At 41.2% G+C, this 20,521-nt stretch overlaps 1 protein-coding gene across 7 annotated transcripts in view; it reads right to left on the reverse strand.

The window, feature by feature from the left end:
- The window catches only part of PPP2R2B (protein phosphatase 2 regulatory subunit Bbeta), a 677,687-nt gene that overhangs the window by 454,086 nt on the left and 203,080 nt on the right, over window positions 1–20,521 (reverse strand). The window contains exon 1 of one of the 7 annotated variants that reach the window (XM_060146454.1): window positions 63–133. The exons of 5 other annotated variants lie outside the window; for them this stretch is intronic. Coding sequence is in view for 1 of the 2 variants with exons in the window: in XM_060146457.1 (XP_060002440.1) it covers window positions 63–72 (10 nt within the window). In the remaining variant the exon portion in view is untranslated. Of the gene's footprint in view, window positions 1–62; window positions 134–20,521 lie in introns of those variants that run through there. One more of the 7 variants, XM_060146457.1, reaches the window with a different exon arrangement.

Below are 20,521 nucleotides of genomic sequence, written 5' to 3' on the forward strand. Positions count from 1 at the left end.
AGGCCAATAAGGAAAGAAACACAGAGTGTAATCTATGCACTTCTAAAAGGAGACTTGCACACCAGGTATCATCTTGGGGAGAGGAGACCCTAGTGGGTCCTGGGAGGATGCCCGGTCTGCAAGTATGGCGTCCTGCTGCAAATCCCTGCTCTGGCTCCTCCATACGACCTTGCCAGGACCAGTCTGAGCTGGAGCAATCGGAGTTGTCCCTTCTTGGCCCCTGGCAGCATCCTGGAGCAGTGACAGCAGGCCTGCAGGGTGTGACTGCCCCTTTTCATGGGAACACTAAGGCTTGCCATTGTTTTCCTTCTGTGATGGTGGAGGGAGAAAGAGGCAGTTTGTCAGAGGGGAGAGAGGAACAGAAAGGCAACTTAGTTATTTTTTTTTTTTTAACTGGTTTCACAGCTTGCATGGCTGAACGGCCAGTAAGGGGTCAGATACTCAGAGAACTTCCATCTCTCTTGTTCCCTTCTTGACTGCTTGCCAGAGTCAGAGCTGACTGGAGAGTAGAGGAAAGCAAAAAAACATTGGCGATGCGGAGTGCGCGTTCTGGCCAGCACAGGGCTGGGGAGTCAGTTCTGACAAACGTGGCCTGTTTTGTTCCATGGACATTTCTGTTTCAAATTTGAATTGGACCTTTGGTAGGGTTACATTTTCTGGCTTACTATGACTTCCAGTTTCCAAACATATACGTATCCAATACTAATGCATATACTAATATATATATATATAATTTACACATTTATTAATATACATATATTCAAGTCAAAAAGGCACTTTTCAGAACATTTTTGGAGGGCAGTAGTGACAGTTTACTTCTCAACAGCATGGATGTTCCCTTCAATTCTACTAGATTTTACGATTAAGGGGAACATTGCATCATCAAATTTTGGGAAAGACTATCCATTTGAGAATGATTATATTAGCAGAAAAAAAGGTCAAATATCAAAACCAAATTGACCTTTTGAAAACACACACAGAACTAAGCAGCTACCCTCACCGTCCACGACAGATTTTTCCCGAACTCCTGCGTGGAAACACTCATTCACTCAAGCCGTTTGAGGGTAGAATTGTTCCCCATCTGCTTTTCTCCCTGTTGCTGATGGCGCGTTGGATGGAAGCGGCACAGGGTCATCATTCAGAGCCTACACTTTGCAGTCAGAGGGGGTTTGTATTTAGTTTTGCTCTGACCTGACACAAGTTCCCAAACATGATGAGTCTGTGTCTTCCCTTTTTAAAAGTGGCAATAATAACGATAGTACCCATCTCTCAGAGTTGTAGACTTTGAAGGCACTGAGCATTAAACAACTTAATAAAGAATATTATTATTGGCAAAGGGTCTAAAATGTTCAATAGTTTAAAAAATAAAAAAGAAGAAGAACATTAGGTGAGCAAATTTCAGCTAGTTGCTATGAAGTAGGCACTGCGCTAAATACTTTAAACGAATCATCCCATTCTCACACAAATCCGTGAGGAGGATACCATTAGAACCCCATTTTACAGGTGAAGAAACTGAGAGCTAGGAAGCTTTCATAACTCATCTGAGGTGATATCTAGGACGTGGCAGAGCTGGGATTTCCACCCAGCCTGTCTGAATTCCATATTCCCACTCTGCCAAAGTCAGCCTGCCCATGAAATCCCAATATTCCCAGTGTGCCAAGGTCAGCCTGCCCATCTAACAGTTAAAGCCCGTAGGCCCAGAGAGGTTGCATAGCTTGAACTAGAGTCTTGTTTGGAAGGCTGAGCTGGAATACAGTTTCAGATGTCAATTATTAAAGTACTTGTGTCTCCTCTAAGACTACACAGGGCTACAAGTTCCCAATAAAATTAGCATCTGGGAGGGAAGAAGAAAGGCATTTGCAGCATTTATTAGTGCATAGAAAGGCCACACGCATAGTCCTATTGCTGAATCTTTCTTGTACTTCTAGCTCTGGCCTTGGATTTCAGCATTAGGCATTCTTTGATAAATTCTTACTCTTCCTTGTGAGTCATCCCTGGCCCTCTCTAAACTGCCAATTCTGCTGTTGAATCTGGGACTGCATCTGTCTCTTAGGGAATACCAGCTACAGATGAAGTACTTCCTGATTTTTGTCCTAGTACATTTCCCATGTCAGTAGTTTTGATTCTAGGTGTAGACTCTGTACCTATTGTCACAAAACATGTGCCTAAAAATAAGCAGACATATACAACTCTGAAACACACACACACACACACACACACACACACACACACACAGGCAGATTTAAATATGGGCCTCTTCACTTGCAGCAACATGGATGGACCTAGAGATTATCATACTAGGCAAAATAAGTTAGAGATAGAAAGACAAATACCATATGATACCATTTATATATGGAATCTAAAATATGACACAAATGAACCTATCTACAAAACAGAAACAGACTCACAGATATAGAGAACAGACTTGTGGTTGCCGGGGGATTGGGGGAGGGAAGGATTGGGAGTTTGGGATTAGCAGATACAAGCTATTATATATAGGATAGATAAACAACAAGGTCCTACTGTGGAGCACAGGGAACTGTATTCAATATCCTGTGATAAACCATAATGGAAAAGAATATGAAAAAGAATATATATATATATATATATATATAACTGAATCTGCTGTACAGCAGAAATTAACACATTATAAATCAACTATACTTCAATAAAATTTTTTAAAAATATGGACCTTTGTATAGGTATTCATATTGCTTCAGGAAATTTTAGCTTTAGAGGGAAGATTGCTTATTGTAAATCAACTTGTTTCACACTTGAAAAGACCAAGTCATAGAGAATTACTGATTTGCTGAGAGTCACAGAGCAAGGGATCACGCGACCAACTCAATGTCAGTGACATTTCCAACCATCACCCATAGATATGGTTGCCTAGGCCCGTGAGCTCAGTTGATTAGTATGAGAGGTCAAGGTAGCCAATGTTATTGACAGTTTTCTCATCCAGGGCAGTCTTTGGACCCAGTTTCCACCTTCCACCAAGATCATTGCCAAATGATGGCATTAGTGATGTAAAGAGAGTTTGGATCATGCCATCTCTATCCTAGAAGAGCTAGACAGTGGCTGAAAACACAAATGCCTTGATCAGTTAGGATGAGAAAGGCTGGCTAGCTGTAAGATACTCAGCAGAGTTGATACATGACCTGAGTTGATACATGACCTCAGAAATGGTGGGGATGGTGGGGCCTGGAGGACCCAGGCCATGTATAAAGGGGGCAACAGCTACTCAGCTCCAGCTGAAAGCTGCCATGGAGGATTTCAGTCCAGTGTTATTAGATTGGCTGGGTTTTTGTTTATTTTTCAGAAGAAGCCAGAAATCTGGATCATTACACGAAAACATAAAATTTTTAAATGTCAATCAATTCAAATTTGAATACCGTATATGTGGCTGACCCAACATAGGGCAGACACACCACATCTGCACACTGAATGTGATATCTGTATCACCAATTTGCAAACCTCTGGCAAGAATATTTGAGCTGAATGACACCTTCGATAATACCTAGTCCAATTCTTTCCATTTGATAGATTAGGAAGCAAGGCCCCAAGAGGGGAGACAACTCACAACACAGTAAAGTTACTTTTGTTGCAGACCTATGACTCTACGATGACAATTTTATTTCTGATACCAGATTTTCTTTTACCATCAGGCTACCTCTCATGGTCATGGGTTGGTAATATACCTGTCTGGATTTAATGAAGGCTCTTTAGGGAAGTGTATTTAATTGCTAAAGAGGATGACTGGGGGAATGAAGTTGACAAAGGTGAGAAAGGAAAATGCATTTCTCTTAAATTGCATACCTTGACCATTACCCTAAACCTTGGTACCAAATGACACGCCAGTTGCTATGGTAACATTGTCACTAAGCAACATTCTCTACTAGATCCAACAGCTAAACATCCCAGAAGATGCTCATTCCCCTCTCCTTACAGCTATGGCTCAGGAGGGTATTGAGTCCCAGTTACTGGAAGGCCAGGCAGTCAGCCCACTGATGGCACACACCTGTCTTCTTTCTAGGATCATGTAATAGCCAATTTCTGAATTTGATCAGCGCTTGGAGCCATTTAGTCTAATCGCCTCAGTTAAAATCAGAGGACTGGGGTCCAGAGGGGGCAAAGCCACGCAGTGAGTTAACAGCAGAGTTGGAGCCAGATCCCACAGCTCCGACGCCCAGCACTGGCTCTTCTTCTTGCACTGCCCCAGCAGGGCCCTTCAGAGTCGAAGCCAGCATTTGTCCTGCCTTTCTGTGCCAACTCGGCTGGGGAATACAATGAACAGAGGGTGTGACATGCAGCAAATAAAGCTCCTTATTGATTGGGAGGCCACTGTAAAGAGTTGTTTTCATGGGCTTGGCATGAGCAGCCTGCTTCTTTCTGCAGAGAGAGAGACAGAGACAGAGACAAGAGAGGGAGATGATCCTTGCCAAGAGAAATTTTCCCTGAGAAGAATCTAATTTGAAATTGGCTCTGAGACAGGCTGCAGACGCGTAGTCAACTACATAGGAAGAGCCTACAATTGTGCAATTCTCTCTGAGTGTGTTGTCATGAGGAGACCATGATGACTTAAGAAAAGCTCACAGTATGAATGGATATCTCGCTAACACACCAGCCACAACTTGGTGTAAAAATCTTTCTAACTAGGATGCCTGATCTCAAGAGGAGAGACTCTGCTGCTTCAGAGACAGTTAAAAATAAAGAAAGAGGGCCTTCCCTGGTGATGCGGTGGTTAAGAATCTGCCTGCCAATGCAGGGGACACGGGTTCAAGCCCTGGTCTGGGAGGATCCCACATGCCGTGGAACAACTAAGCCCGTGCGCCACAACTGCTGAGCCTGCGCTCTGGAGCCCGCGAGCCACAGCTACTGAAGCCCGTGTGCCTAGAGCCCATGCTCTCAACAAGAGACGCCACCGCAATTGGAAGCCCACGCACCGCAACGAAGAGTAGCCCCGGCTCGCCGCAATTGGAGAAATCCTGCGTGCAGCAACGAAGACCCAACACAGTCAAAAATAAAAAAATAAAAATTTTTTAATGTGTTAAAGAATTTTTTTAATAAAATAAAGTAAAAAAAGAATGTGTATATGTATATAACTGAGTCACTTTGCTGTACAGCAGAAATTAACCCAACATTATAAATCATCTACACTTCAATAAAAAAATAAGGGGACTCCAAACTTAAACTAATAGAAGAGAGGCTTTTTTTTTTTTACTTGATACCTCAACACCTTATATATGGCTCCGTTTCAGCAACTGCTGCTGTGTTTAGTAAAGATAGGTCACTTCTATATCCCCAAATTGCCAGTGAGCTCGTAAAGGGCAGGAACATGGAAACAGGAACAGTGAAGGTAAATACGTCAGGTTTTTAAATCAAATTTTCCTTTGCATCAGATTGAATAAACCATTAGCGATATCACACTGAAACCATCATAGGATTGATATTGCTGGGTTTAATTCACTGCATGATTTCAATTGACAATCAAGCAAATTGTTAATTGGCTAAACTGTCAAAACAGTCCATCTGATGGGAGAAAGGGCAAGGGGGTGGAAGAGAGAGGCTATACTGACTAATTACTAAGAAAGCAGAATCTAGAGGGACTCAAGGTGATTGGATGAGTGAGGAAGGGAAGAGGCGAAGAAATCTTGGGCTATTGGTGAGACAGTGGAGCCATTCATTTTTTATTGTTCTTTTGATCCTACATCCCAAGAATTTACTTGCTGAACAAAGGAAAAAAGTTTTTATACTCTCAAAGAAGTAATAATGCTGCAATGTGCCTGACTGGAAATCTCACTCCATTTTACTAATCAAAGGAAATGGAGGTGCCTAACATCCTTGAGAAGATGGATGTAAATATCTGTGTGTTAGATATTAAGAAAATGAGAAGACAGTTACTCTTCCCCAGTGTATCCTAGCATGTCATTTGGGAATAGGATTAAAAAGTAGCATAAGGGCTTCCCTGGCGGCGCAGTGGTTGGGAGTCCGCCTGCCGATGCAGGGGACACGGGTTCGTGCCCCGGTCCGGGAAGATCCCACATGCCGCGGAGCGGCTGCGCCCGTGAGCCATGGCTGCTGGGCCTGCGCGTCCGGATCCTGTGCTCCGCAGCGGGAGAGGCCACAACAGTGAGAGGCCCGCGTACCGCAAAAAAAAAAAAAAAAAAAGTAGCATAGATCAAAGCATTTTTTGCTCAGCTTCTCCCTATACACGACTATTATTTTGTAATCGTTTTCTAATATTTATCATAAGGCCTTAATAGATGGTTATTGTAGTCCTTTCTACACTCGCTTTTAAAAAATCTTTTGGAGGTATACTTGACTTTTAATCAATTGGACATATTTAGAATACACAATTTGATAAGTTTTGACATGTTATATACCACACTTTCAAACATCACTCCAATCAATACAATAAACACAGCCAACACCCCCAGAATATTTCTTCTGCATCTTTGTAATCATTCTTTCCAGCTCTTGCTTCCTACATCTCCCTCAACCCCCCATCTCAGGTACCTCTGATTGGCTCACTGTTACTATTCATGCCTTTGTATTTTCTATAATTTTATATAAATGCTACCCTATGATATATACTATTTTTTTCTGACTTCCTTCACTCAGCATAATTATTTTGAGATTAATCTACATCTTTGTGTGTGTTAATAGTTCATTCCTTTTTATTGCTGACTAGCATTCCCTTATATGGATATGCTACAATTTGTTGATCCATTACCTGAGTTTGGGTTGTTTCCAATTTTTTGTCATTATAAATAAAGCTGCTAGAAACATTCATGTACAAGTATTTGCATATGCTTTTATTTCTCTTGGGTAAATACCTAGGAATGGAATAGTTGAGTATTATCGTTAAGTGTATTTTTAAAATTGTAAGAAATGCCAATCTAAAGTGATCTTTTTCTAAAATGATTGTTATCACCGACACGTCTGAGAGGTCCAGTTCTTCCACAGCCTCACCAGCCCACTGTATAGGCAGATGTTTTATTGTTAGCCATTCTACTGGGAATATAGCAGTATACTGTGTTTTAAATTTGCACTTTCCTAAGTAAGTATCATTTCTGGTGCTTTGTCGCTATCTATATGTCTTACTTTTCTTGCCTTGTTCCATTGGCTAAAACCTCCTGTAAAAATTTTAACAAAAGCAGTGCAATTAGATATGCTTGTCTTGTTCCTAAACTTAAAGGGGAAGTCTTTCAGCTTTTCACCGTTAAGTATATTAATTGGTGATTTTTCATAGATGTGTTTACCAGGTTAAGGAAGTTCCATTCTATTTCTAGTTTGCTGAGAGTTTTTATCAGGAATACTTGTTAAATTTTGTGAAATATTTTTTTCTGCATCTATTGAGGTGATCACATTTTTTCTTTTAATATTTTATTTATCCAGTCAATTATGCTAATTAAATTTTTAATGTTAAAGTAATCTTGCATTTGGTCATGGTGTATTATCTTTCTGTATACTATTAGATTTTAATTGCTAAAATTTTGTTTATAATTTTTGCATTTATATTCATGAGAGAAATTAGTATCAGGGACTGCTGACCTCACAGAATAAGCTGGGAATTATTCACCCCTCTTCAATTTTCTGGAAGAGTTTGTGTGTAATTGGTACTATTTCTTCCTTAAATTTGTGGAAGAATTCATCAGTAAGCCATCTGGCCTGGAAGGAGGGAGAGAGGGAGGGAGGGAGGGAGGGAGGGAGGGAGGGAGGAAGGGAGGAAGGGAGGAAGGAAGGAAGAAGAAAGAAGGAAAAGAAATCCACTAGGCTATGTGTACATTCCACATGTCTTTGCCCTCAGGCACTATCAGAATTTTTTGCCTGCTTATGTTTCCATCCAATGAAGTTCCTGGATTGCCACCATGGCATCCCATCATCCCTGTGGCCTGAAATGTGTTTATCCTCCATACCACTCCCTCAGACTATGTTTTCTGCAAAAGGCAGTGTTAACCAGAGAAACCCATTGTTCTAAGCCATGAGTTACTATTTTATCTTTTATAACTAATAGCATTATAAGAGATTCTTTAACAAGTTCTTACAGGATTCCTGAGAGTAGAAATTTAAGTCACCATAGAAGACCATTTCTAGACACAATGAATATTTTTTTTCTCATCATATCACATCATTCAGGTGCCCGGGATCTTTACTCACATAAAACTAACTTTGAAATGACATACAAAATCAAAACAATTTTCTGGTATAGTTCTGGCTTCTAACAAGATTATTGTTTCCATATCAAACCCCAGCTTCTGCAGCAGACTCTATCTCCTCAGATAGTTATTCTCTCTTTCATATTATCTCTTTACTTCATACTTATGGTAAATGATGTGTCAGAAACTCCTGGTTGCCTATGCAATATCCATCCCTTCCTTATATCTTAATAACAGATTCTTGATTTTGTTCATTGCTACACATTGTCCTGTTTGAAAAACAAACAAGCAAGCACGCTTGGAATCATAGACTCCCTTGCATCTAGGGACAGCCATGTGACTCATATCTGCCTCTCCTAGGTGTATCTGGAAGCATTTTTTGTCTCATGATACAGATGCCACCTTTCCCGCATTTACCATTGCTCCCCTTTATCCTTTCTGCAATAGTATGTGATGACAGGAGCTACTGTAGCCTTCTGGTATTCCAAAGAAAAAGGACCACAGAGACCTTGACCCTGATATATTTAAGCCACTGAACCAACACAACAATGGTCTGCCTCTGGCTTTTCAGGGCAGAAAAAAAAAACCAGCTTAATTTGTCGAAGCCACTCTTTATTCAGTTACAGCTGAATCCAATGCCCCAATCCAAATGGAGAAAGGGGATGTTATTATCTCTGCACAATTACATAGTCATTTGTATTTCCTCCACAAAAAAAACAGTCATTTTTAGATATTAAGAGGTACGTCAGTTTAGAACAATACATTTTACTCATCTTCCGGCTGACGACGTTCAACCTTTAGCCAAAATGTATCAAAGCACAGATAGCACTACATTATAATTCTTTATTTACATATCTGTTTATAGACTCTGAATTCTTTAAGGGCAAGACCTATGTCTTATTTATCCTTTCACCTTTAAAACCTAAAATATCTCTTGGCACCTGTTAAAAGGTCAGGGAGTGTTTCATTGAATTAGACTAGAAGGAGAAGAAGCTCTTTAACCCCACGGTGGAAGCTGTTGCCACAGGATTAAAAACTAGTGTTCGGATACATGATAGGACGGGCAAGAAGAAGGGAGCCAGGATATAGGGCCAGCTCTCCGTCATTAAACCAGTGTCTCACTCCCTATAATACAGAGAACACTGTGTGGTTTCACAAGGACAAAAGTGCCTTCTAGCATCCTGAAAAAAAAAAAAAAACTGGCAAAAAAGAAGCCCTGATAGATGCTTTAACAAATACTCCTCTATTTTCAGCCTTTTCTGCCTGTAATTACTTTTCACCAAAGACAGCAATCATATTAAAAAATAGCTCTCCTACTTGCTGCACTTAAAATGGATGGAGAATTATAAAGCACAAGTGGCAAAACGCCAAACAATGACCTGCTTATTTAATTTTATTTTCTCCTATATGGATTATTCACTCATCAATTGCCTTGGAACTGAGAGGTATGGTTTTCTCTGGCCCATGGGGTCTGAGACCACCAGGAACCAGCACCAACTCAAATTCAGTTTCTTCTCAGGCCTGTCCATGAAGGTTAGACAAGTTACTAAGGCATGAAACATCCAACTCCTGAGTCATTCACAACCGAAGTTGCCTAAGAGTGAGGTTACACTTCTGCCTGAAGGCTTGCGAGATCATCTTTGGGATGGGTATTGTTGTGATAGAAAGGACAGATAAGATGCAACTCCGTGGGAATGGGGAATTTTGACATTGTAAAGTATTTGTAATTTTATATTATTGGAAGCCATCCTCTTCAAAGCCACAGGCCTATAATCCTGAGAAAGGTCACTCAGTGTGGAAACTAGAGTATTTTGAATAAAACAGGAAAGGCAGGGTTGAAAAGACCATTTGTCCTGCAAGTTGGGGGAATGGCTTTACAATGAGGAATTTTAAATGAAGTTTGAATTTGCAACCATTCATTTGAACAGGCATGCCTAGACCACCTGATAAATAATACATTTGTATTGTGCTTATGAAATATGCAAATGGAGCCCAATTTGCAAATAAACGCTTTGAAGAATATTTTAAAACTTCGAGGTTACCTAATCCTAGGAGTCTCTGCATTCATATTTGTGAGGTTTTTGTTTCACTTTGTGACAGTTGCTATAAATTCAATTAAACTGTATGGCAAATTAAGTTTTGGTGGTGGTTGTTTTCTTTCTTGCTGAAGGAAGAAAATGATCAAGAGGTTAGCAAGATGGGAAGCAACCAGCACGTTTGCAAATAGGGAAATCAAACAATGTCACATCAAAATAAGAAGGAAGGAAATCCAGCCAGCTAAGCAGGTACAGCCGGATTTGTTAGCCTTGTCCTTCGCCCCCTTTGTCCACATGCTTTCCTTGCTATGGAAAAAAGTAGAAGCAATTAGAATCCACAAAGTTAGAAGCTAAAAAATTCTCTGACAGCAAATGGAAACAGAACGCAAAAACTCAGAATCTGCAGGCACGAAAAATACTGCAAGGGATGGTCATTTAAAATGTGTTCCAGGATCGTAGAACAGCCCCTGACAGCCACCCAGAGCATAGTAAGTAATCACACCCAACATTGGCCTCTTGTAAACTGAAGGTTCAAAATTGTGGCCACTGTATATATCCACAGACATAACACCTAGTAGGAACATGCATACGGACACGCATGAACAAGATGCTGAATTCCCCTTACAAATTAGATGTGTTCTCCAGCCCTCGAGCTTACTATCTGTTGAGGTTTTGTTGTATGCTGGGCACCGAGAGAAGCAGGACTCAAAGAGTCCTCCCAACAGCCCCATAGGTTAAGTGATTATAAGCAAAGAAATTAAAGCACAGAGAGGTTAAGGGGCTTATCCAAGATCATATGGCTAAGAGTGGCAAAGCTGAATCGAAAGTCGGGCCTCCCTGCTCATCACATCTCCATCAGGTGCCTCTGTTGCAAAAGGCAGATGGAACTTCTGCGACCTAAATTCTTTCCGACGCGTATGAGGGAAGCTTCCTGGTTAACAGGAACCTCAAGGTACCTTTGGTAAATGGAGCATCCATTAGTAATGGTCAGTTAGTAAATTCAGATGTTTCTTAAAATTCTACACACATGCCAAGTACAATAGGTGACAGTCAAGAGTCGCATGAAAGAGGAAATGCTGTGGTTTGCTTTTGATGATCTGAATTTTCTCCCTCTCATGCTTCTTTTAGGTCACACAATTCTCCCACACGGGAAGACCTCTTTGGCTGGAGCCCAAGATGTTGGACTGAGTTTCTCCCGAAACAATCAGGTGCGGGGGGAGCCCCCAAAATGACTAGACACATGTGGCTCACCTGCTGAACTAACCCCATTGAACTAGACTCTGGACCGTCATCATCAGGCAGAGGAGTTGCTGAGGGAACTGCAGCTCTGTGGGGCATAAGCTACTCAGCCTCTTGTAGTTGTGTGCAAAAAAAGATGTGTGATTAATAAGCAATAGGAAGGACAATTACAATGGCGGGAGAGATGAAGTGAGCTGAATGTCATTGGAATTGGGCCACTTCCCCATGCTTTAGGGCTGGTGGGATGCTGTTTCTTATTACATCTAATAAATTGCTCAACAAATATTTATTGAAGGCCAACTATGTCCAAGTTTGTGGGGATATGGAAAATAAGGCTGCTGTTCTCATGAAACATACTCTAGGAGATGGGAAGATAGACAAACAATGAAATAAATAGACACATGATTTATTAAGTAGTGATACGTTCTATGAAGCACAAAGAAGCTGGTTAAGGGGCTTATAAAGCTTAGTTTATATAAGAAGGTCAGATAAATCCCCTCTGACAAAGTGACATTTGAACATAGACCAAAATACATAAGTGAGCCAGGCAGCTAGGAGAGGTCATTCCAGGGAGAGGGAACAGCCTTTGCAAAATCCCTAGAGTTAGTAAGTGCTCTGTGTTCAGGGAACCCTAAGGAAACTAGTGCGGCCACAGAAGGGGTGGGAGAGGAGCAGAAGGTAACAGGGACAGAGAGGATATGTTGGCAGGCAGGTTGTGTCGGGCTTAACACTGAGGACACTGCAAGGACTTTTACCTTATACTCTAAATGAAATGAGAAGTCACTGGAGAACCTGACTGCTATACAGAAAGAAACAAGAGTAAAAACAAATAAAAAAAGAAGAATCAGGTTAGGAGGCTGATGCAATAACCAAGTAAGAAACAGACCAGAGTGGGAGCAGTGTAGGTAGGTAGTCAGGAGTGTTGGATGCTGGCTATGCAAGAAAGACAGTTATGAAGGGTGATGCCAAGATGCACGTGGCCTAAGTGACTGGGAAAATCGAATCACCATGAACTGAAATGGGGAGGAGTAGGCTGGGAGGTGTTGCCTATGTTATGCTCAGATGCCCATTAGATATTAAGTAGACATTATGTACCATCATCACCTTCCTTCGCTATGACTCCTTACTCTGTGCCAAAGCTATCTTATTTAATAGGATGTGTAAATTGGATTGACATCCATCTTCTCCCCTGGAGTGTAGTCCCTGAGAGCAGTGACTATGTCTAACTCTCTCCACTGTATACCTAGCACCCAGCACAGCACCTGACTTGTAGTTAGCACTTGGTAACTAGTGAACAGGTGAATGAATAAAAATGTGAAGGGGTGATTCTGAATCTTTAAAAAAAATGATACAAATGAACTTATTTACAAAACAGAAATAGACTCACAGACATAGAAAATAAACTTATGGTGACCAAAGGGGGAAGGGGGGGGGCGGAGGGATAAATTATGAGTTTAGGATTAACTGATACACACTACTATATACAAAATAGACAACCAACAAGGACCTACTGTATAGCACAAGGAACTATATTAAATATCTTGTAATAACCTATAACAGAAAAGAATCTAAAAAAGAATATATAACTGAATCACTTTGCTGAAACTAACATAACATTGTAAATCAACTGTATTTCAATAAAAACTTTTAAAAATATATGTATTTACACAATAAATATTGTAGATTTATTTTCTTGATCTTAAATGGCTCTATGGCTGCCTAATTTTAAGTTTCCCATCCATGTTAATTGGAAAATTTATTCTAGGATTCCTCTGTGGTCTCACCCAACCCACCAGAACATCCTACTCACACAGTTTGTACCTCCAACATCACACTCTGAAACTCTCATCCTCATGTTAGTTTTACCTTCAGTCAGAGCATGTTGTAGCCTACACTTGAGCACCAGAGAGACCCTATGACACACTCCTCAAGGCACAAGCTGATCTTCGTGCTTAAAATTCCACCACTAAGAGGCATTTCTCTGCATTGACTTTTCCTTTCATGAACCCTTCAATAAGATGGGTCAAGAAATGAAGTCGTTATTTTCTATCAATATTTTAACAGAGTAGAATGATCTCTATGTGACTTGCTGCACCTGGCCGGGGACGGGTCCCATAAGAGCATTTAAGACAGAAATTTGGAGAGATTTCTTACCATTTCTGCAATTGGCAGCTCGGTCAACATAAGATTCAGGTATTAGGCAGCAAAGAGTGTGAGTGCTGGTGTTTTAAAAAGCCTCCGTCCTGCTATACAGAGGCAAAGGCATAGGAGTAAAGCCGTATCTGTGGTAGACACGTTGGCCAACCATTGTCAAACTTTATCTGAGAAAAAAATGTTTCTATAGTCAAATAAGTTAGGGACATTCTGCTTATCATTTTCCTGTCCTGGATATTTACAATGCACATTAGCAGGTTAGATGATGGGAGAAGTCAGGTTTTAGAAATCTGTTTAACCGTCTTTCATACAGCATTTCTACAAACATACTTAAATTTGTTGCTCAACGTTTTTAGAAATAGCATTTTCAGTTTATAAAAGAGCTCATTTGCTTTACCTGGAAGTTGATTGTAAGAAAGGAAGCTGCCTAACATACTGAAGAGCAGTGTCTTTTTTTTTTTTTTTTTTTCTTTTTGCGGTGCGCGGGCCTCTCACTGTTGCGGCCTCTCCCGTTGCGGAACACAGGCTCCGGGCGCGCAGGCTCAGTGGCCATGGCTCACAGGCCTAGCCGCTCCGCGGCCTGTGGGATCTTTCCGGACCAGGGCACGAACTCGTGTCCCCTGCATCGGCAGGTGGACTCTCAATCACTGCGCCACCAGGGAAGCCCCTGAAGAGCAGTCTTTGACTGCATTGAGGGACCCTGGTTCGAATTTTCCACTGACCTATTTACTGGCTTTGTGGCCTCAGTGAGTTACTTAACCTCTCTGTGCCTTTGTAAATTGAAAATCTAATACCTTTTTACTTCTAAGCATTTTCTTTCTTTTTTATTTATTTTTTAAAATTTTATTATAGTTGATTTACAATGTTGTATTAGTTTCAGGTGTACAGCACAGTGATTCAGTTATACATATACATGTATTCATTCTTTTTCAGATTCTTTTCCCATATGGGTTATTACAGAATATCTAAGCATATTATTTCCAGTGCATGTAAAATATCTTGATGCAGAATAAAGAGTAGCCATGCTTTTATAATCTGGGCTTATTTTTGCCCTCTCCAGAACTCTAGTTCCACCTCTGTTTAGCACCCCTGGTTTAGAGTAGCCAGGACCAGTGGCTAAGAGCAAGGGTTTTGGATTAAAATTCACTTCAAATCCTGACTCTGCTATTTACTAGCTGTGTGGTGTTGGGTAGGTTACTCGACCTCTCTGGGCCTCAGTTTCTTTATTTGTGAAATAGAGCTGCTAGAAGGATCAAAATAATAAAGTATATTTTACACTATTTATAGAGTGCCCAGCCAAGGGCCTAGCTCAGAGTAAATGGCACAGTAAATAGCTGTTACAAGGGTTCTGGTTGTTGTTTCCTGTCTCCACACTTTTCACTTCTGGCTTGACTATGATCTCTCCTTAACCCCATCACTAAGAGCGTTCAATCCTGGTAGCTGACACTCCTGACAATGGGGTCTTCCAAATCATACCCCATCCCCCTTCCCAAACTGTTGCTTCCTCCCTGGGGGCAACTGGTGCTTATAATTTACTTCTGGATCCCTGGCCCAGCTGCAGGGAAGGAGAACAGACAATGATTTCTCTTCCCACAGCCTCCCACTTATTAGTTTTCTCTGCATGTCTGAGGTTTGACTTCTAACTCCCCTCGGGCTGTGATTACTCAGACAAAGTGAAGTGGACAGATGGAACAATTATTTGGAAAGCTTAGCCAATGGAAAACAAAACAAAAAGACAAGCAAAGAAAACCCTATGCTCAGGCTTGCAGTTGAGGGGAAAGAGTTTATTGGTTTAAATTATTCTTATTGTCTGCTGGCATTGATTGCATTTTCCAGGTAATTGCTCAGCGCTCCCATTAGTCTGCCCACGCAGAGAAACAATACCTTCTTAGATATTGGCACTACAGGTAGCCTTCTGCAGCAGGAAGAGATGTGTTTGGGCAAATCTGGTCTATAGAGAAAATTTTTGTTAGCTGACTCCAATTAGTTCATTGACTTTCATGATAAACACAAGAGGTGTGGTAGGAGTGGGGGGAAAAGGGTCTCTGGATAGGATAAGAAAAACCACTTTAAAATAAAGTATACTTTTCATGTATTTGAAAAATTTCTGAGAAAACCCTAATTAATGTTTTATAGGTATTGAGCCAAACAGCCTAGGTTCAATTCCTGGCTCTGCCGTACTCTTGTGGTGCATGTGACTTAGTATAAATTCCTTAGTTTCTGAGTCTCAGTTTTCTGGTCTCCCCCGTGGAGATAATGAGAGTGCTCACTCATATAGAGATGAGGACACCAAAGAGTAATGTATATAGAGGTTATCATACTATGGGAAGTAAGACATAGAAAGACAAATATGATATGAGATCACATATGTGGAATCTAAAAAAAGATACAAATGAACTTATTTACAAGCAGAAATAGACTTACAGACATAGAAAACAAACTTATGGTGACCAAAGGCAAAAGGACAGAAGGGGGGAGGGATTAATGGGGAATTTGGGATTAACATATACACACTACTATATATAAAATAAACAAGAACCTACTGTATAGCACAGGGAACTGTACTCAATATCTTGTAATGACCTATAATTCAAAAGAATCTGAAAAAGAATATATATATATTATATATATAAAATATATAATATGTTATATATATAAAATATATATTATATATATAAAACAACTGAATCACTTTGCTGTATACCTGAAACATTGTAAACCAACTACACTTCAATTTAAAAAAAAAAAGAGCCTTGTGCCTGCCACATAGCAAATTCCCAATAAATGGTGATTTATTATGTTATAATAAATGAATTTTTTAATGATTATTAACATATAGACATGTTTCTGGTTATAAAAGCTGGAAAGCCTCGAACTCCAGATGATGGCAGCTCAGGGCCTCATGTTCTGGGGGTTTCGAGCTCTCATTTTTCTTGTTCAATCCACAGACTTCTTCAATTTCAAAATTTCTGCTGCATATATCTGTTCACTGAGAGGTACCTCTATACCTCTACATACTAATACAGCTACATACAGGAGACTATCACATAGTGTTTAGAGTCCATTACGCACAAATACGGTGAGAATCTGGTTCAATCCCAACACAACAGGGAGTGTAGGGTGCTGGGGAGGCTACAAGCCCAAGTTAGATTTTTAAGGTGGAAATAGCTGTCTGGGCAGGAGAGCAGGGAGCCTGCATTGCCCTCTCCTGGATGCCAACCTGCCTGAGTTCGGGGGGACATAATGCATAACCCAAGGTCATGCAAACTGTGCTTCAGATTTTCTCCTCTTCTAGAACAGAAATCAAAGGCAAACTTGGACGGCGCTGAGTCTAAAATGTTCTCGTCTGTGTCATGGGGTCAGCCAAAGAGGTCAATGACCTTTCCTGAACAGTAATAAAAAATATTAATAATAGCTACCACATACTGAGTACTTAATATATCAGGCACCATTCTGGATGTCTTACAGGAATTGCCTCATTTAATTGTCTTACTTAATTCCTACACCCATCCTCCAAAAGGGGAATCATTATCAAGCTGTCAGCGTTCTCCAGAGAAATAGAATCGATAGGATATATAGAGATATAGATAACAGGAGATTTACTATAGGGAGTGGCTCACATAGTTATGGAGGCCAAGAAGTCTCACAATTTGCCGTTTGCAAGGGGGAAACTCAGGAAAGCTGGTGCTGTAATTCACTCAGAAGGTCTGAGAATCAAGGGACCAAGTGGGTAAGTATCGGTATGAATCTGAAAGCCCAAGGACCAGGGGTGTTGATGTCTGAGGGTAGGAGAAGATGGATGTCTCAGTTCAAGCAGAGAAAGCAACTTGGGCCTTCCTCTGCCTTTTCTTTCTACATAGGCCCTCAGCAGACTAGATGATGCCTACCACATTGGGAAGGGCGATCTTCCTTACTCAGTCCACTGGTTCAAATGCTACTCTCTTCCAGGACCACCCTGACAGACACACTAAGAAATAATGTTCACCAGCCAACCGGGCATTCCCCTTAGTCCAGTCAAGTTGACACATAAAATTAACCATCATGTAAGCCTACTTTGCGGATGAGGAAACGGGCACAGAGAGGTTAAGAGACTTGACCAGATCACACAACTAGTAGCTGATAGTCTTCTGATTCCTAAACCAGAAGGCCTAATGGACTGCTCTGTTATCTTCTGCAAGAGTTCACTTCAATCTGCGAAAAAGAAGAAGCACCTGTTTTCTTGCAAAATACTCTGGTCTTGATGAGAGCCCCAGACGACAGCTTGAAACCCAGACTTGAATCCCAGGTCTGTCCTAAATAACAGTGACAAAGATAATTGATACTGATTCAACAGAGATAATAATAGCCACCATAATTTAGTGGACAAATACTATATGTCAGCCATGAATCTCTTGAAGCCCTTGAAAATTAACATAACAATCTCTCACAGAAACTGCAGCTCTTGTGTCTAACTCTGTATTTACCAGATGTGGGATTTTCAGTAAGGCATTTAGTCTCTCTCTCTCCCCCACTAATTTTCCTCACTTTAAAAATAAAATTTGCGGGCTTCCCTGGTGGCGCAGTGGTTGAGAGTCTGCCTGCCGATGCAGGGGACATGGGTTCGTGCCCTGGTCTGGGAAGATCCCACATGCCGCGGAGCAGCTGGGCCCGTGAGCCATGGCCGCTGAGCCTGCGTGTCCGGAAGCTGTGCTCCACAACGGGAGAGGCCACAACAGTGAGAGGCCGCATACCACAAAAAAAAAAAAAAAAAAAAAATTGATGTGAAAAATAATGTATGGTGAACATTTACACAGTACTCTGAAGGTGGCAGCCCCCAATAAGTATTAGCGTTACTTTTATCCCTTTGCTACAAGATGAAGAAACCAGGTCTCATAGAAAAGTGGATGAACGGTCTGAGGCCACAAGGCTGGCAGAGTCTGTACTCTGGGTCAGTTTCCCTCCAAAGCCTGATGGCTCCTTCTACCTAGACCACTGACTCATACCTGGCCACACACCGCAAACAACTGGGTAACTTGTGTACAATCCAGAGTCTTTGCCCCTATCCTTGGACTTGGCTGCCACAGAGCCAGGTTGGCAGCCACTGCTCCAGCTCATGCATCACCTCATTCGCCAGGACCCCTCTCCTCCCTCCCACGTGAGGGAACACTTCTGTTATCAGTGACTGCAGAGGACCCTCCTATCTTAATCGGCTTGGGCTGCCATAATAAAATACTATAGACTGAGCAACTTAAGCAATAGAAATGTATACTTCATAGTTCTGGAGGCTAGAAGTCCAAGATCAAGATGCCATCACGGTTGGATTCTGGTGAGAGCCCTTTCCTGGCTTGTAGATGGCTGCCTTCTCACTGTGTCCTCACATGGTGGGGAGAGTGTGCAAGCTCTCTGTTATCTCTTCTTAAAAGGGCACTAATGCCATCACAAGGGCATCACCTTTATGACCTTCTCTAAACTTAATTTCCTCCCAAAGGCCCCCATCTCCAAATACATCACACTGGGGGTTAGGGCTTCAACATAGGACATTGGGTGGTGGGGGGGAGGTAAGGGACCATAATTCAGTCTATACCATCTTCCTGATTAGTTTAAGATGTTCTCTTTCTCTATTCTATTTCATAAGCAGTAGTCTTTAAAAAAAAAAATTAGAAGGTACTGGCTGAGCATTTATTTGCTGGGCACTGTACCCAAAGGTCTATTCATTCATTCATTCATTATTTATACTTGGTTTGCTTTCAAAAAAAATGATGATGCCTTCTAGAAATTTAAGACTGTCACAGGAAACACTGACAAGGACACATCAATTGGCAAGCTACAGAAAACAGGGCCATTTTCTTGGTGGCTGTTTTCATTGCCCGAGTTGTTATCATTACTCACACAATTGTCGGTACCCGCCCCTGTAGCACTAGCTTTCATTCCTCAGTCTCTCTGCCTTCTCTGCCCTCCCAATTTTTGCTGCTGGGTACAGAGACTGAGTCATCAGTTGGCTCTGGCCTTCAGGTGCCTTAGCAGAAGCAAAAGGCAGCATCTTTGTCTTAAGTGATGAGCTGAAAAATTCACATCTCCGTGTTCTTGCAATTAAAAAAATAATGATGATGACAGCAACTAATTTTCACTAATTACTTACTGTGTGCTAAGCATGATTTCATTTAGTCCTCATAGCAGCCCTAAGAAATAGGTACCATTATCCCCATTCTGAAGAAGTGGAAACTGAGGCTTAGAGAAGCTGGGTATGTTGTTCAAGGTCATCCAAAGCCGATAAATTGGGAAGCCATACAGCCATGCACCTTCCCACCTCGCCCTCTGCTCAGATTGTTTCCATATTCCGAAATGTTCTCTCCTACTGTATTCCTCTAACACCTTGGTTTAGAAATACGGTGTCTCATTGGCTAAGTTTTCCACATCATGGAGGTGGTGCAGATATACAGTGGGTAAGGAGGGTGTGTCAGCCAACATGAAAATCCCACCATGCCCAGTCTAGAGAAATAATAGAGTGAAACAGATTCCCAGACCCAGGTCTCATTACTGACAGTATTAAGACTGATTTCAAGAGACAACCACTGAGATAGCTGGGCAATTACAAATCCAATTTAATAAACTCTCTGATTTTCCTTGTCACAAGCTAGAACTGGATTCAGAACGTAAAAATCACTGTGAAGTTGGAAGAGCTGAATAAGCAGGAGATCTAAAAGGAAGTCCGAAAGATGTGAAATGGAGCAGGACCCTATGGTCCTTCCCCACCATGTCCTCAGCCTGCCTTTTGTCTGTGAAAAAAATTAGCCAAAGAATAAGTCTAATCAAAGAAGTGAGAAAATGCAGAAACAGAGGAAAACAGTCAAAGGAGACCAGATAATAATAGTTTAGTCGTTAAACATAGTCAAGGACCTTTAGTTCCTCAAGGGCTATACATAATATTCTGAGCCACATCCTGTGAGCTGTCTT

Source organism: Lagenorhynchus albirostris, chromosome 3 (genome assembly GCF_949774975.1).
Source record: "Lagenorhynchus albirostris chromosome 3, mLagAlb1.1, whole genome shotgun sequence".
Taxonomy (NCBI): Eukaryota; Metazoa; Chordata; class Mammalia; order Artiodactyla; family Delphinidae; genus Lagenorhynchus; species Lagenorhynchus albirostris.